This window comes from Erpetoichthys calabaricus, chromosome 4, assembly GCF_900747795.2.
Source record: "Erpetoichthys calabaricus chromosome 4, fErpCal1.3, whole genome shotgun sequence".
Lineage (NCBI taxonomy): Eukaryota > Metazoa > Chordata > Cladistia > Polypteriformes > Polypteridae > Erpetoichthys > Erpetoichthys calabaricus.
The window spans coordinates 272,055,851-272,075,336 of NC_041397.2; the positions used below are offsets into that span (position 1 = coordinate 272,055,851).

General features: G+C 37.3%; 1 protein-coding gene across 3 annotated transcripts in view; it reads right to left on the minus strand.

The window, feature by feature from the left end:
* Positions 1 to 4,791, minus strand: part of LOC114650893 (uncharacterized) — a 31,528-nt gene extending 26,737 nt beyond the window's left edge. For 2 of the 3 annotated variants that reach the window (XM_051926815.1, XM_028800803.2), the window contains exons 1-2: positions 4,666 to 4,791; positions 723 to 1,019 (exon numbers count right to left, since the gene is read on the minus strand). In XM_051926815.1, coding sequence (XP_051782775.1) covers positions 723 to 1,019; positions 4,666 to 4,723 — 355 coding nt within the window. In that variant the 5' untranslated portion in view covers positions 4,724 to 4,791. The remainder of the gene's footprint in view (positions 1 to 722; positions 1,020 to 4,665) is intronic. The other variant, XM_051926816.1, reaches the window with a different exon arrangement.
* Between the last annotated feature and the right edge of the window lie 14,695 nt (positions 4,792 to 19,486).

Sequence of the window (19,486 nt, forward strand, 5' to 3'; positions counted from 1 at the left end):
GGTGGACAGAACTTGCAAAGGAGCGGGTAGAGCACAATTCCTCAAGTCTGTCTTTGTAAAGCCAGCACCAGTTCAGCACACAGCTCCAATATGATAGCTCTTGGAAATCAAAATCGACTTATAAGCCAGTCATCATCATCTATAAATATACGCTTTCTTCTGATTCTTCCATTTGCAATGTCTTCTAACAACACTAAAACAGTCATGGTAGGTGGAATAGTTTGTCCATTCTGTACACCATTATATTGTTACAGAATTATTACAATCAAGTGAGTTAAATTTGTAAATGATATGCAATTAATTTCAGTGCATTTGATAAATCCCACATCATTGATTGTGATGGAGGCCACCCAGAAACAGTAGCACTGCTTTGACGCTGACGCTAGGCACCACCAGTTTCCAAAACCGAGCAGAAATTTGCGTACACATGGTGTGAGGCTGCCGTGAAACTGTGTGTGGCTTTATGCCAAGTTTAGTTTTTATACATCTCAAAGTGTGTGTGGAAAACAAGCATACGCAACATTTCTGTGCAAATGCACCGTTTATAGATGAGGCCCAATGTACAGAAATCCAATGCACTATTCTCTCCATATTTGTGAGGCAACATCACTACCGCTGTGCCATTTACATGCAACATATACCAATGCTAATTTAAAGAAATCACAGTGAATTTAATGGAATATAATTCTTGATATATGAACAAAATTAGAAATTTAACTTACCCCATAAATAGTACTGTATCGCAGCCTTTCCACCACTGTAAAGTGTTTCACATGAATAACTTCCTACATCATTTGGTTGGAAAGAAGGTATATAAAGATATGGAGTCAATTTTGAGGTATTTATTCTTATGGTAGTACAGTTATTTGACATTCTTCCTTTATGAGTCACATTAATGTAACACTTTTCTTCATTCATATTTGAAATGGTCCATTTTTCCATTAAAAGCTGATGCCAAGTAAGGTTTGTGCAAATCAGAGTCACACTCTTGCCAAAGTCATTTATCATTTCTTGTTGGACTGGGTTACAAGGGAAAAAAATCAAGAAATTTAGATTTTTATTAGCTAATAATACTAATGTACTCAATCCATAATAAAAACTCCATTTCATCCATCATTTTTTGAAGTTGGTTACTCTACGGTCGTGAGGAACTGAACCCATTCCACAACAGCATGAAGACAGAGGCAGGAATCATTCAGCATGGGAATCCACCCCATCTAAGAGCACATTCACCAATACATTCACAGGTACTTATTTAACATGGATATAGGAATAGTGCTGAAACTCTTCACAAAGACTGGTAATGACTGGACTCTAACTGTAATCTAAATATAAAGAATTTGTGCGCACTCTAAATTATCATTAACAAGATTCAGCATAGAAAGAAAAACACTAAATTGCACCTCGCATTTTCATATTCCATATCAGACATGAGAAAAATGTATCACATTAGGTGCCAACATACTGAAGTTTTCACTTTGATAATTAACTTTCAAGAGAAAACATGGCAGTGGTGCAAGAACAGATGTCATTTTCTATCAAAAAGGTATAATAAAGAACAATCTTATGAAACAGTAGTTTGAGGTTTGATATTTTCTGAATATTCTTCCAGGATTATGTTACAACTGCAGTTCCTAAGCTGGTTACAAAATACCGCACCACATCTTACCTTCCAGATGTTGATTCCCAATAAATCCTGCATGGTTACATTTACTCACGCCACTCCTTGGTACACTTTAGTTGTTTGTCTTTACAAAACTGCATTATGTCAAGTACAATATGTAAGCAAAATATAGATTTGTAGACTATTGTACTATGCTGGCAGTCGTGCAGAGAAAAATAACTTGATAGATTTCTGAAATAATTGAATCTAGAAATGCAATTCCAAGATTTAATTTTCAGCTATTCTGTTATTGATAAATGTCTCCAAGACCATGATAACTCTATTTATTATATTACTCAAGAATTATTTCAAAATGTTTTGTTGTTAAAAAGGAGGAAACCCTTCAGGAAATACAAACAACAGAATATAAACTCTTACTTGTTCAGTTTATGTCTATAAGTTTTTATTAGGTTCTATCTCCTTCTTATAGGTCATTCAATCTCCATTTTGTTGATATAAGATGACTGTGGCACCATCCCACAAATCCCATGTCTACATTATTTATTAAAAATGCTTTACATTACTATTTTAATACTTTACTTTGCTGCATATCAATGCTTCATTTGTCAATACATTGTTTGTATCATTATTTTTTCAATTTTTTCTGAAAATGTAGTCCATGCTAAAAATTGCAGACAATTATACCTTAAAAGAAAATAGACCTTGATCCTGATTATGTATCAGATTGTTTGGCTGTTTCTCAAAAAAATGTTATAAAGAACATCTGAAGCCCCCTCAATGTTTGTGGAAGACCAATTGTGGGTGAATGTGCATCTTAAGTATTCATATCTCATTCTTGACTTGTTTTCTCCCCACTAGCACTAACATTATAATAATAAAAGTGACAAAAATGTGTTTGGTGCTACAATCAGACATGTATTTTATTTTGGACTTCGCTGCTACAGTCAATATGGTCGGTCCCACTCTATGGCTTGAGTGCTTTTAAGGAATTCTCTGTATCACTGGCACTGTTCAGGACTGGTTTTTATGTTTTCCATACGGAAGACAAGTAATTGTTGCAATAGATAAGTACCCTATGGTCCCTGATACCAATGATGTACCACTGAGCTCAGCTCATAGAACTTTACTGTTCAATATCTACATGCTTATCCTAAATCACATAATCCATGCACACATTATGAACCATTATGATTATGCTGATAACCCCTAGAATAATGTAAAAACGTACATTTCTGCCTATTTAGCTGTCACTGCATGCTGGAGAAATATCTGGTAAATATAATTTTTTTTCTAACATTACAAAATGAAAAAAATAAATAAATAAATATTGATAGCAGAAAAGAAGTCTCTTTTGTCAAGACTGATGGATTATTTTTTAATTTGTGTATGATGGTTGTCCTGTCAAGGCCTCTGCAGTATCCAGAAATCGGGATATCTTATAGAGAGTCCCCACTAAAATATCTCACTATATGTTATTATTTCTCCATCTAATCAACAAATGTTTCATTCACAGTTAAGTGCTTATGATCTAGAACACATTTGAGAATGTTGTGTCTTTTCAGAGCTGCAGAGAAGAACCCTGACTCTATCAACATCCCACAGCCATTACCCTGCACTAATGTTAAGTGTATCTAGATTTTACTTGTTATCCTCCTGAACAAGCACTGTTCCACCCTGTTAATAAATTGTCATTCACTATCTTACAAAACAGTTCCCATTGAAAAGGGATAGGCCACTCAATCTGTCCTTTTTAGACATTCATTGCATCCAACCCCCAACCTTCACCTTGACAATGATGAGCCCAAACAGACATTGCCAAGTTTCCTCCATGGGACAAATCAAGTTCTGTCTAGGATTCTTTAGACTGAATTATAGTTCTGGCAGACAGCTCTAGATGGCAGTTTATTTTCAGAAATGCCTTTTGTCTTCCTTCACCTTAGTTCCATTTATCAAGAACATCTCTATCAGAAGTACAGTAACTTAACAACTGCCAATTCTTTTAGCCACAGGAAGGTCACAGTCCATGATATTACCATGACGAGGAAAAGCAAAGAAAGTTAAAGTATTATGGTCTGTCTATCTATCTATCATTTTACTTTGTTTTCCATTTTCCTTTAGGCAGAATGGCAGAACCACTTTCACTCACTGGCAATATACAGTAAACATATTTCCTCAATATGCATACTGCATTAAGTGGCCACATTTTTAGTCATTTCTTAAGAAATGTCTGTCCATCCATCCATTCATACATTTTTAATCTTTTTTTCCAGTCCAGGGTTGCAGGATGACCTGGCCCTATTCCAGCAGCACAGGGTTCAAGGCTAGAGCTAACCCTGTATGAGGTGCCATTTCATCAAAATGCATACTTTGACATACACTAAACTTCTTTACATAATTTAGAGTTGCCAGTTACCCTACGCATCTTCTAGATGTGGATGAAAAGTAAGACCACCCAGAAAAAAAACCATGAAAACATAAACAAATGTGCAAACTTCACACAGGCTGTGCCATGGTTTAGGATTCTAACTTAGGACTCTGAAGATGTGAAGCAGCCATACTAACTACCATGTTATCAGGTTTCCCTCTAAACTATGTGCATTCCTAGATTTTTAAATGAAAACTGAGTTGAATTATTCAATGACTGGGTGCACCAGTAAATGAAGATCATTGAATCCCATTGAAAGCTGATAGCTGCAAGTATAGGGTAAAGGTCCCTGCGATCACGTATTATAGTGATTCAGAAAAAAGGACTCATGGATGGCTGATAGTTTGGTTACTCAAATGCTAGTTTAGTATACAGTAATGTTTTGCCTCAGATTTAAGGTAAAATCTACAAATACTAACGCTATATATAATCATATTTTAACTGAGATTTAAGGACATATCTACAGTGACATTGGGATTGATCTCATCCAAACAGCAAAAATCAGCTGCCATTGCTTAAGAATTCACAAACACAAAAAAATGAGATATTATACATGGTGTCTCACTTACATAGACCCTTGGACTATTATATTATTAAAAATGCCCATTTCACTTACCTACTTTTAGATGTGCTGTTTTCCATATAAGGCCAGTCAAACAGAATAGCAAAAGCATTTTTCACTTCATTTGTATACAATAAATAAAAAAGTGTCTTGTTTCAGCTGTTGAACTGCTGTTTTTTTCAAAGACTACTGATTTTATACTATTATCAGTGTGTTATTTTAGCAGCCATAGTTATTTAAAGGACTCGCTGTATATTGGAAGGAAACTGTGGTTTTCTGATTTGATTGCTTGTAATTTAAAACAGAAGCCTTCAATGAAGAAGCCACAATTAGAAGTATTATTCTGGAAATAAAGCAAATTACTTTATTAATAACTTTTCTGATCATGTTTGAAAATGATGTTATATATTAATTTACTTTTGCATGTATTTTTTATTATTAGATGCTTTCTTAAAGATGATTTTCAAATCTTGACAGGACATTTGCTTCAATTCTTTGACAAATTACAGTTTTCACATGAGTCAGAGGTGAGGGCTCACAGGTATGCTTAGTATTACCAGATAAGTAATAAGGTATTGTACACAATAATTAATACATGAAAATACCTGACAAGGGCGGCACGGTGGCGCAGTGGGTAGCGCTGCTGCCTCGCAGTTGGGAGATCTGGGGACCTGGGTTCGCTTCCCGGGTCCTCCCTGCGTGGAGTTTGCATGTTCTCCCCGTGTCTGCGTGGGTTTCCTCCGGGCACTCCGGTTTCCTCCCACATTCCAAAGACATGCAGGTTAGGTGGATTGGCGATTCTAAATTGGCCCTAGTGTGTGCTTGGTGTGTGGGTGTGTTTGTGTGTGTCCTGCGGTGGGTTGGCACCCTGCCCAGGATTGGTTCCTGCCTTGTGCCCTGTGTTGGCTGGGATTGGCTCCAGCAGACCCCCATGACCCTGTGTTCAGATTCAGCGGGTTGGAAAATGGATGGATGGATGGAAATACCTGACAATTTCACCAGGGGTGCCGTACAATGGCTGATTCTGCACTCTGACCCCTAAAGGTCATGCAAAAAGACAATTTGCCCTCGGGGATTAACAAACTATGAAAAAAAATGGTTGCCACATTTAATAATAGTTAATGCACTAAAATGCTTTGGGCAAACATGGTCATGCAAACATCTGCAATTTTTTTTTCAACAAGTCTAAAAATCAACAACTAAACTGAATCTGTGATAGAATGCTTTGGAAAATTCTGGTGTGCTAAAAATGACAATTAGATTAAAACAGGACTTTCTTTCTAACCTCTTAAAAATAGGAGTTTCATCATTTCGTTCTCATCCTAAATACAGTAATATTTCATTGTATATTGGCTTTTACCTCTTTGCAGCACTTTGTATCTGTGTGGCCAGCAAAATTTTTGGATAATTTAATGCAAGATGATACAATCATTGTGCTTTTAGTTTAGCAGTATATGTTAACTGTTGGCCAGTCATTTATATGACTGACATTCATACATCCATCCATCAATAATCAATCCTATGACGTATAATATGGGGATGCAGAGCCTAAAGTCTATCCTGAAAGATCTGACCACACACACTGTATGTGAGTATTAGGAGATAATGCAAAGCACTTTATAGAGAATGGAAATTCTGAAAAGAGTAAAAATATTATCAGCTTAAATCTTACAAGAACTTAATGATTGTTTTGTCAAATTATGTCATTTAGGATTTTCAAGGATAAAGGATATTTTCTTGCTGAAAGGAAAAGAAGGTAAAAGGCTGTATAGCCTTCATTCAGGTAAGTCAAAAGGAAGAGCAGATAACAAGGAACAAAGACAGTGAAGACGAAGGAGAAGAGGTGAGAAAAGGGTACAATTATACATAATGAAGGGAGAGATTAAAAAGTTAGTTGGACATTAAGACCTTGAGGAATATGTGAGAATGAGCTTAGCTTCTTTAGTTTTCATCGGGCATCGATCAAACACAGAAAGCTCTGCAGTCTACTTGTGACTTTACGCTGTAGGAAGATAAGTAAATAAATATAGGTAAACAGCATTAAATATGGCTTTTATATAAGTGACATGTTTATCACAAAACATAATCATAAACAGAATTTTGCACGATACCTTGGTTAGCTCTGTAAGCCCTGCTGTTTCGTTGAAGGACACGTGTGGGGCAAACTGACTGGCAGGATGACTCCCAACCTCTTGCTGCATTCAAATGGTGCCATCTTTATGCCTGGTGCAGCTGTATTGTTCTTATGTATGAGTGGACATGTCTTGCGGGGAGGGCTTCTGCTCTCTTTCTCCAATGTAGAACCCTTACCCTTATCTGAGTTCACCTCTGTTATAGCACTCTGTTATACACATTATAGCATTTGAAAACAGCAGTGTCAGATTGGGGGGAGCGTGAATGTGACTGAGAGAATAAAACTGAATAAAAAAAAAAAATGCTAACCTTTACAAGTATCATAAATTTGTACTAGCTATTACAGACTCAAATCAAATGTATGTTTTAATTGTACAATAGTAACAACAAGAGCAGCTCTCTATTCAAAACGGTAATTCTGGGAATCGCCCAGAATCAACCCAGGGACCTCTTGATTATGAGTCAGCAGTTCTCACCCAAGCAGTTGTGTCAGCGTCATATCCTAACCCAGTTTCCTTTTGTTCGGTTACATTCTTGAATAAAAATGCACTTGTTTTGTTATACGTGTACATTTTGTGAAAGTGTTTATTTGATATTTGCACTTCATGTCTAAATTTTGTTGTTAGTATTATAACATGAAAAACGTTTCTATTTTAGGTATGTGTTCATCATTTCTTCCATTTCTCGCATTTCCTGTCATCCAACATTTACACAGATCGTTTCAGACTTGGAACACACATGAACTGAATGTATTCCATATAATGATATATTATTTACTCTATACAACTCCAGGCACCTCACACCAAGATAAACAGACTTGAGCTGGAAGAACTTTTTGTCCGACTTGAGATGCAACAATGGGGGGATGGAATAGCAGACTACTTGTTGCTTGTGCCAATTGACACATTTGCAAAACAATAGACACTAATGGAGAGGTGTGAAGGAATTTAAGGTGGCCCAGGATTATGAGTTTTTTTGTAGGCTTCAGGGATTCTAGTATTAAGGACTGTCCTTTGAAATCTTGTGAAAGGATACACACAAAGAAATCAATGTGGCTATGATCAAGGGATGTGAAGTGTTCTACAATAGGTTGTGTAAAATCTTTGGTTTTAACCGCTCAAACGTGCTCACAGAAATGCTAACCATCTTCCTGTTTCACCTACTGTATGCAGATAGCTGGACAATTCCTACAAATACTGTAGTAAATATGATGTTTAGACTGGCAAAAGGTCAGTTGTTTAATATTGAATTTATGAGAGACACCAGATAGTAGGAATTTTTGGTGACACATGTGGAAGAATAATTTTAGGGTAACATAGCTTTCATTTTAAAGAAATAGCATAAAGAGTTAATAAATGTCAGAAATGTTTGCAGGCATATCAGGAAAACAGACAATGGTCAAGTGAACAACAAAATGTACTGAAAGATGACTAAGAGATGACTAAGAAATCAGCAGATGCCCTGTTAAGAACCAGTTGCTCTGTGCACAGTTGTTATGTGCACAGAAATGTCAAGGGTGGTGGCTCAAATAAAAGGTATATGGTATCATTAATTGACACAGTATATAAATTCAATAGTTTATAAAATGAACCTCTATTCTTTGTTTCTCTGATCATTCTGACCATACTATAACAGACCGCTTTTGAAGAATGCTTCCAATAAGGCATTTTGCCCTGGAGTAATTCAAAGATACAATGAACAGCTTTTCTCCTGCCTGATTACTGATTTCTCCTGTTAGAGGATGTTTCTTTCTTTCTTTAATAAGATGTTATGTTCTACCACATATATTTGCATGTGACACAGTAGCTCCTGTTACTCCTCAAAGTACCTAGTGGGGAATGTGGTTCTCCACTGTGAAGTGACCTGTGGATGAGAGGTTTGTGTAGGTTAGGTAGTCGACAGAAGGAGATCAAGGGACGGTTAGGAGTAAAAGCTCCAGTGGAAATTTTGTTTAATGACCTTTGGAAGAGATGGAGTTTTAGGATGGAATGGGTGGACCTTAGGGATGCAGGTTTCATTATTGGGGTTCCTCTTAGAGTGGATGTTACAAGTTCTTCTACTGCTTTGATTAAGGGCACTGTCCACAACATGAGAAGGATATCTTTTATCAATGAAGATACTCATTATTTTGAGGGCTTCATTACAGAAGTCACTCTTTTGACTGTAGAGGCACTGAAGACTAAGGAATGATATAAGAGATAGAGAGTTTTTAGTATGCTAGGGCTGGAAGGAGCTGTAGAGAAGGTAATTGCACTGAGTTAGTTGGCTAGTAATAGAACAAGGGTTTAAGTCCTGGAAAGCTGATAGAAAGACTGATGAGAGTTGGAGCCTTTTCTAGCCGGATTAGGCACAAAGCAAAAACCAACCCTGAATGGGTCTCCACTTTATCGAGGGAAACATTTAGGAACCCTCCTGCATGGCCAATTTAGATTTAGCAATTTTTGATGATGTAGGGGATAAAAAAGAGTATTTGGAGGAAAACCTACACAGGTATGGTGGGAAAAAGAAAATTCCACATAGACAACAACTGGGCAATAGTCTCAAATTCAGAACATTGTATCTTAACATCTAATACTGATCTGATTAGTTATTACATTAGTGCTTTCTTTAATCATGCAAGATACAGAAAATGTATACACTTATTTCAAACAATTCAGTGGTAAATTCACAGTCAGATAAGTAGTTTTACTTACAGTTTTCCATAAATTCAAATTTCCGAATGGAATTATATAGCAACTCCTGTTCTTAAGTTTTGACATCAGCTTCTAGTTTAGACCAATTTCCAAATCTATCTGATTGAGATACTTGGGCCAATTTTCAACTAGCTAAGTAAATGTGGTGTTTTGTCTTGATAGAGAAATATATTACTCTGCTTTCCCCTATTGTATTATTAATATGTAGCCTTTGTCAGAATGCCTCAAATCTCACAGACTTACCACTGTTTATAAGGTATTATAGTATATAACTTCTTCCTACCTTCCATCCTATATCTAAAACCTCGGGCAATTAGGTGTAGTAAAAGACAAGCAGGAGTTAAAGTACAATTTAAACAATGTATTATTGATAATATTCATAAATAATAACAATATGCAAAGTACATTTGAATATTGGCAACCATACAACCTGATAAATGGTGATGTGTAGTTCATGCGGCACACAGACTTGTTAGTTACTTAAAAATGTCTCTAGTTAAGGCATCATTGTCAACATGAATTACATTGCTTTGCCTAAATTACAAATAAAGACACACAAAATATTTATCAACTTGTTTGCAAAATGTCACATCACAATATGAACACAATAGAAGCCTATCTTGTCTGAAAGCATGGTTTTAATTCTTACACATATACTAATGTGCTCAGTAATTAAATAAGAGCAATCTGGACCACTGACATCCACACAGATCCATTGTAAGCCATTGTAAACCTATTTGAACGTAAAACTGCCAGCTGCATAGGCCGTGAATAACTGTTACCAGTGATGAACCACTACAGGTTACACCACTATGGTAGCCGTAATTTAAACTCATAAATTGATATTGTGACACTTTTTAAATAAGCAGCTGTTTAGCATTAAAATATTGTTTATATCAATTTATAATATCTAATTCACTAAATACAGAACAGGATATGAAACTTAGAACTGAGGCCAAATAATTCAATCTTGGTTTAATCAATTCAGAGAATCTTGTTTCTCAGTCTCAGATGCCATTTTGCAAATTCCAAGTGGGCTTTCAAGTATCATGTGGCCACTCTGCCATAAAATCCACATTAGCAGAGTGCTATAGTGGTGGTTGACCTTCCGGACATTTCTTCTATCTCCACATAGGTTCTTTGGAGCTCAGCCAGTGAAACGATCTGGTTCTTGGTCACCTCTTTTACTTTGGCCCTTTTCCCCTAATTGCTCAGTTTGGCCAGGCAGCCAACTCTAGGACCATCAGTGCTGCAGAAAACTTTTCTCAGCCTTCTCAGATCTGTGCCTCAACACAATCCTGTCTTGCAGCTATGAAGGCAGTTTCTTCACCCTCATTGTTTGGTTTGTGCTCAGATTGACATTGTCAACTGCGACTTTCTATATAGAGGTGTGTGTCTTTCCAAATCATATCAAATCAATTGAATTGAAAATAGGAGGGCTTCAAACAAGATGTAGAAACATCTTAATGATGATCAATAGAATGGGACACACCTTAGTCTTAGCAAAATGTCTGAATACTTGTGTCAATAAGATATTTTATGTTTTTATTAAATTTACAAAAAGTTGTAAAATTCTGCTTTTGCTTTGTCATTTAGGGGTATTGAGTGTTGTTTAATGAAGGAAAAAATTACTTTTAAACAATTTTAGCACAAGGCTGCAACATAACAAAATGTGAAAAAGTGAAGAAATTTGAATACTTTCTGAAGGCACCCAGTCATAATAATCTATTTATTGGAAACACTGCCTGCTCTGTACCTGAAAAAATTCTATATATGATTTCCAAGCAAGTCTTTCCACAGATCTGCCTACTTTTATATAAACCTGGGTAGCTGCCTGAATGCTTTATGACAGTAGTATCAGCAAGAGCACTTTTTTTTTACTGCCCAGTGGTGTATATTTAGAAGGGCCTGCTATGTGGTTTTTGATGATGTTTCCTGTACAAGCTTACAGCTTATTGTTTAAAACAGTGAAAGATTCAGACAACCCTCATAAGCTTGCACCAAAAAAATACCTCGATAAGCTATGTGATTACAATCGTTGAAAATTGTAAGTGCTAATAGAATTGCTGCTCAATGCAAATTTACAGTTTTTAATGATAATAAAATTGTAATTCTCACTTGCCTTCCTTCAGTTTATGGTGACATGACTGGCTGCTACTTAAACCGCATGCAGGTGGTGCACAGGTATAAAAAGGCATCAGTAACTGGCTGTGCAAGGATTTGGACCATTCATTTTCTGAGAAAGACTGAACCATAAATAACAAACAACTTATCTCTTTTTAATTCAGCACTTTCCATAGCAAATATCATCTCAAGGTGATCTGCAAGTACATAATTCTTGTATAACTGTTTACAATCCTTTTCTAAATTTGAAGAACATGCAGTTTAAGATAATTGGGACAAGTGTTGAACTGGCAGCCTTTGGGTTTAGTAAAAATAAAGCGTTAGCCACTAAGATACTCTGACGATGTATTACAAAGTTTTTTAGAACTTCTTCTTAGAAATGTTGTTCTGATCATTTCTTGCTAATACAGGCAAAGCGCTGCTGTATATATTCACTCTTCTAATCAGATAAATGCTAGAGTTAGTTTTTATTTTTAGATACCTTCTGTTGCACACTTTTCAAGGGCCCCCTGCTACCACTAAAACAACAAACAGTTGATTCTGTTACTCTACTTATTAATCCCCTCTGGCTGTTTTTATCTCTACCGTCTTTTCTTCAGTTCAGCTGCTGCTGAATTTCATATGCGTATCACTTTTCACATGCTGTCTTCTATCAACATTACTAGTTTTTCTTTTTGCTTTTGGTCTGCTTCTTCCATTATAATCTCTCGTCTATTTATCCAGACTTGAGCACAATTCTTACCATCGCATTTTGTGTTTGCACAACATTACATTATACACCTACAAATCCAAGCTTTAGATGACTTGATATAGGAAGATGTGACAATGTTCATTATTTGATACTCCATACAGTATTAAGGGCAGTAAACTGTAAAGTGGTCCCTGAATAATGGCTTATTACAGTTATGGTCTAAATTACAAATGAAATTTGAAAATTTGTCTGTGTAATAGCAAAGCAAACTTTAAAAATTAAATATAATGTTAGGTGATTTAATTCAGCATACACTGGACAGCACTGGCTACAGGTGTGGAATATGTACAGTATAATCTCTAAATATGAAGTAAACTTGTGAATGTTATTGCACTACATGTTTAATATGGTAATACTAATTTATTCATGTAGCATATTTAAATTGTATTTCATTTATTGTCATTGTACCTTACAGCATAATAAGGTACATGGATTCAATGCAGCTCAAATTGTTTTCCAAAAACATAAAATTAGAAACAGTAAAAAATTAAAAATGCACATAAAAATAAAACACACACATGCTCGTATAATTGTATAAAAAGACATTATTGGTTAAAAAGATTTAATTTATAATTTGATATTGTGTGATGGACAGCACATGTGCGTTGGAGTCCCTGTTAGGATGGGCTGTAAACCCTTACCTGGCCAGGAGACCAAGGCAGTAAGTGGGCACAAAGAAGGGCAAGATGTTCCCTGCCCTTGTCAATTTGCAGGTGAGCACATTGGTTCTCCGTCAAGAATGGACCAAAGATTCTTACCTGGCCAGGAGGGAAAACAACCTGACAGGGCTACATGGTCTCCCTGAGTGACGCTGCCTGTGTTGACACCAGAAGGGCATGCTGGGACCTATAGTTCCATGGAGCAGCCCTGTTGTGTTCCATGGGGGCTGGCAGGGGCATCTGCTGGGATTAGAAGTGCCTGCATTTATGGACTTCCGCTTCACCTTTCATTGCGCTATGCCCTACCACCAGAACTGCTCCTGGATCATAAATAAAAGAAGTCGCTTAACCTGTTCCAGGCAAGTTGGAGTCTGGTGTGCAGGATGGACAAAGCTCCCCTGTGAGCTATCCACACCATGGTAGAACAATTTGAATCCACCTCTGATCCACCTGGACTTACTCCCCTTCCATTTAGTCTCTTGCACGCACAATATATCAACCTTCCTTCTCTCCATCATATCGGCTAACTCTCTCCTCTTACCAGTCATACTGCCAACATTCAAAGTTCCTACCCACAGTTCCACTCTTTTACCTTCCTCTTCTCCTCCTGCCTCTGGACACGTCTCCCCCCTGTTCTTCTCCTTCTTCGGCCAATAGTAGCCCAATTTCCGCCAGCACCCTGTTGGCTAACAGTACTGGTGGCAGTCATTGTTAACCCAGGCGTCGACTGATATGGTATGGAAATCTGTATTGTTTTCCACATGTTGATCTAGCAAAATTTTACATCGGATGCCCTTCCTGACGTAACCCTCCCCATTTATCCGGGCTTGGAACCGACACAAAGAAACACACTGGTTTGTGCATCTCCTGTGGCTGGGTTATTCAAATTGTCCATATTTTGCTAAAATATTTTAAAATAAACCATTTACAGAAAATTCTGTCATACATGACAGTGAAGTGCCTACAAATACTAGCGATATATTTTTGGTGTAGAGTCCTGCAATTCAAATCTCGGCTGTTTTAGTTTGCAAGGAATTTGAATATTCTTTCCACATGTGTTAAGTGTTTTCTACCTATACATTCTAAAGACAAACAGTTTCTTGGTATATTTAGTTCAACCCCATTTGAGAGAGTGTGGGTGTCAGGTTGAGTGTGCCTTGTGATGAACTGGCGCCCCACATGGGGTTGCTCTCTGGTGAAGCGATGGCTTTGAGGCTAAGGATCTGCACTGGCATTCAGAAGGTTGCCGGTTCAAATCCCATAAATGCCAATATAGACTCTGGTCTGTTGGGCCCTTAACCTGTAATTGCTTTGAGTAGTGAGAAAAGCGCTATATAAATGCAAAGAATTATTATTAATATCCTCGAGTTCTATGATACTGAACTGGATTAACTGGTTTTAAAAATGTATGGATGGGTTCAACCTAGCATCCACTGGTAGCCAGTTACATTCAACATTAAGTTTAATATTGTACTGTCTCACACCAATAAAGATAACAAATGAAGCTATAAAGATATTAATATAGTGAAAATTACAAAAAGAAGAGGTTCAATTACAATCTATAATTTAATTGATACTATACTATAAATTAAATAAAAACACATTATCTACTCTTATGTTCCTGGCACACGTGTTTTTAGTCTTGGCTGCGCAGCTCAAACAGACAAACTTTTTGTTTCCTAATCTCTGACAAAGAACTTAATTCTGACTGGTGTTTTGCAGATGATACCAAACAACCATGATTCTTTTGACCTGGTTTCCATCAAATGACTGGCAGAGGCTTTTCATATTTTATTTCCTTATGGGATAGTAAACAGTAGCCTACCCATCTTTAACAAATCACATTGCTCATTGCTACTTTCTGCCCGTTTCTTACAATACAAAAAGAGGTGTCAATTAAGTTCTAACTGGAGGAGTGGACACTTGGTCCAATGAGGGGATAAGGGCAATGTCTTGAGCCACTGTAGCCACCTCTTTCAATTAAACAATTGTGAAAAAAGGAAAGTAATCGGTTAAGGCACAGAGTCAGGAAACTATTTCACATGATATGTATGAAATTTCACATGATATGTATGAAGATAGCAGGCTTAATATCCATACAAAGATGAGTTCAGTAGCTCTGAGTATAGCTTACCACAACATTTCACACAAAGATCCATCAACTTCTTATGCAATGATAACAAAAAAAGCTGTTGATCTGTTGTTCCTCTGTAGCGGCATCATCAGACATCCACTGAAGGCAGACCATGATGCCCTGACTGATACGTAGGATTTCACCATCTTTGTATAAGCTTGCCAGACATGACAAAATTTGACTCAATTTGACTTAAATTTGCTTTTGTTTTCTAGTTGAACAAAGAAAAAAATATCTGAGACAACCAGATATTCTGACAGTCCAATAAGCCATCACCAGGCTAGTTGACTCCAAAGCGGGCGGCAGTTAGTTGAAGGTGAAATGTGATTAGGTTGTATGGCAAGCAAAGTGGAACTTTATTGATCAGGTTATTTCATTCAGATTAAGCTTTAGTAGGCTGATGGTGTAATTAAGGAGCCATGGCAAAAGCGGGTTGCAAAAGTCCAAGTGAAGACAGCCACTACTTACAGCAAGAATCTAAACAGAGGATATTTTCAGATATACATTGATCCTGTAGATGTTTTAGATAAGAAAGCTGTGTTAGCAGTGTATTGTTTTGGAATTTTGCCTTAATAAAGCTTCTTTATAGTACCCCACATTGTTTTAATCAAAGTGACTTACCAGCTCAGCATAAGCAGACCAAACAGTTAAGCAACACCTGTGCTAATCACCAAAGCAGTGCCCACTTACCTCGCTGCTTTTACTATTGGTGGAGTCCCCCCTCAGCTGCTAACCCTTGTGGGAATATGGCATTGACCCACACCAGTTGCTCTTATCACTATACCTTGAAAATATTATCATGGAGCTTCTTATATTCATTATTTTGGTTCACCTATGTTATAGTAACTATTAACTATAATGTCTATATGAGTGTTAGGTATTTACTTTATAGTGCTTCATGTGTACAGCCTTACATAATAGTACCTCTGCACAAGCAGATCTGAGCTACATCTGTGCCAGTCACCAAAGTGGGTGCCCACTCACTGCTCTGCTTTCTTTTGAAGACATCACTTCTCAGCTGCTAACCCCTGTAGGAATATGGCAATCACCCACACTAGGTTCTCTTATTAATATATTTTGACTGACTCAAATAGTACAGAATGAATCAAATATTATTATAAAGCAAAAGTAATAAACTCACAGTAAAACAGATGGTAACAAAAGTAGGAAATATATTTGAATAGAGATTTAAAAGGTTAGGAAAAATATTTGAAAAAGAGTCTTATAAAAAATACTTATGCAGAAAATACAGGGGATGGAAGATGAGTCTTTTCAAGTCTGGGTACAGAGTTGCATCAGATTGTCGTTTACTCCATCAAGGTCATGTCCATTCTTTTGGTTTTTTCTTTCTTTTGTTGTTCCCTTCTCTGCTGTCCTGGGGCCTCATGTATAAACAGTGTGTAAAAACAAAAATGTTGCGTATGCCCATTTTCACGCTCACTTTGAGAAGTGCAAAAACTAATCTTGCCGTAAAGCCACACAAATTTTCCCCCTTGCGTATGCACATTTCTGTAAACTGCAACACCCAGCGTCAAAGCAGTGCTACTGTTTCTGCAGTCTGCTTTTCTTTTTTAGATTCACATCTATGATGCAGGTTTTATCAAAATACACCGAAATTACTTTCATATTGTTTACAAATTTAATTCACTTGTAATTATTCTGTAACAATATAATGGTGCACAGAATGGCCAAACTATTCCAACTACCATGGCTGCTTTAGTGTTGCTAGAAGACATTGCAAATGGAAGAATTACAAAAGAGCATGTATTTATAGATGATGATGGCTGGCTTCTAGTTTTTTTATGTTTTTTCTGTCCACCCTGGCCATCGGACCTTACTTTTATTCTATGTTAATTAGTGTTCCCTAATTTCAGTTCTTATTTATTTTGTCTTTTTTCTCTTTCTTCATCATGTAAAGCACTTTGAGCTACATTGTTTGTATGAAAATGTGCTATATAAATAAGTGTTGTTGTTGTTGTTCTAAGTTGATTTTGATTTTCAAGAGCTCTCCTCTTGGAGCTGTGTGCTGAACTGGCACCAGATTTACAAAGGCAGACTTTGAGGAATTGTACTTTACCTGCTCCTTTGCAAGTTCTGTCCACTCTCTGGTTTTTAGCCGCAAGAGCTTTTCAATGTGAACTTGCTGACTGATCGGGTATTTCTCAGTCATCACTGAGTCGCTCCATGCCAGCTATATAGTATGGTGTTATCCACTTGTCATCCATATATATAAGATTTCCTTATACTGTGGTTTAACTGGGAAACATGAAAGCGCAATTCACAGCAACATCCAGTTTTTCAAATGCAGTCGGAGTGGTCCGCTGCATGTACATTGCTATTGCAATGGCGCCGGACAAGTTACATCAGCCAGGGATGAATCACCAAAAGAATGAGCTGGCATTACATCATCTATAGCTGGACAACTTATATACAGTGGTGTGAAAAACTATTTGCCCCCTTCCTGATTTCTTATTCTTTTGCATGTTTGTCACACAAAATGTTTCTGATTATCAAACACATTTAACCATTAGTCAAATATAACACAAGTAAACACAAAATGCAGTTTGTAAATGGTGGTTTTTATTATTTAGGGAGAAAAAAAAATCCAAACCTACATGGCCCTGTGTGAAAAAGTAATTGCCCCCTGAACCTAATAACTGGTTGGGCCACCCTTAGCAGCAATAACTGCAATCAAGCGTTTGCGATAACTTGCAATGAGTCTTTTACAGTGCTCTGGAGGAATTTTGGCCCACTCATCTTTGCAAAATTGTTGTAATTCAGCTTTATTTGAGGGTTTTCTAGCATGAACCGCCTTTTTAAGGTCATGCCATAGCATCTCAATTGGATTCAGGTCAGGACTTTGACTAGGCCACTCCAAAGTCTTCAGTTTGTTTTTCTTCAGACATTCAGAGGTGGATTTGCTGGTGTGTTTTGGGTCATTGTCCTGTTGCAGCACCCAAGATCGCTTCAGCTTGAGTTGACGAACAGATGGCCGGACATTCTCCTTCAGGATTTTTCGGTAGACAGTAGAATTCATGGTTCCATCTATCACAGCAAGCCTTCCAGGTCCTGAAACAGCAAAACAACCCCAGACCATCACACTACCACCACCATATTTTACTGTTGGTATGATGTTCTTTTTCTGAAATGCTGTGTTCCTTTTACGCCAGATGTAACGGGACATTTGCCTTCCAAAAAGTTCAACTTTTGTCTCATCAGTCCACAAGGTATTTTCCCAAAAGTCTTGGCAATCATTGAGATGTTTCTTAGCAAAATTGAGACGAGCCCTAATGTTCTTTTTGCTTAACAGTGGTTTGCGTCTTGGAAATCTGCCATGCAGGCCGTTTTTGCCCAGTCTCTTTCTTATGGTGGAGTCGTGAACACTGACCTTAATTGAGGCAAGTGAGGCCTGCAGTTCTTTAGACGTTGTCCTGGGGTCTTTTGTGACCTCTCGGATGAGTCGTCTCTGCGCTCTTGGGGTAATTTTGGTCGGCCGGCCACTCCTGGGAAGGTTCACCACTGTTCCATGTTTTTGCCATTTGTGGATAATGGCTCTCACTGTGGTTCGCTGGAGTCCCAAAGCTTTAGAAATGGCTTTATAACCTTTACCAGACTGATAGATCTCAATTACTTCTGTTCTCATTTGTTCCTGAATTTCTTTGGATCTTGTCATGATGTCTAGCTTTTGAGGTGCTTTTGGTCTACTTCTCTGTGTCAGGCAGCTCCTATTTAAGTGATTTCTTGATTGAAACAGGTGTGGCAGTAATCAGGCCTGGGGGTGGCTACGGAAATTGAACTCAGGTGTGATACACCACAGTTAGGTTATTTTTTAACAAGGGGGCAATTACTTTTTCACACAGGGCCATGTAGGTTTGGATTTTTTTTCTCCCTAAATAATAAACACCATCATTGAAAAACTGCATTTTGTGTTTACTTGTGTTCTATTTGACTAATGGTTAAATGTGTTTGATGATCAGAAACATTTTGTGTGACAAACATGCAAAAGAATAAGAAATCAGGAAGGGGGCAAATAGTTTTTCACACCACTGTAAACAGCAGCTCTGCACAGTTGCAGGTGCTTTTTCCAACTAGTGCTGCAAAAAGCAAGCAGTCCTTTTAAAGATAAAAAGCAGAGAATTGATCCATTGTGATGCTCGGTGCTGACACTACACTATAAAGACGCCTTCAGAGAATGAATTGCTTATGTAAATAGAAAGCATTTCCACTCTATTAATGTGCTGCTCTATAGTGCACAGAAAGTGTAGGTGCATAATGTGACGCACAATCGTGGCTTGCCCATAACCTGAGGGGATGCGGTATGATGAACCTGATCATGACCCACCAAATGATCAGCCAAATCGACAGTGTTACAACTTCATTT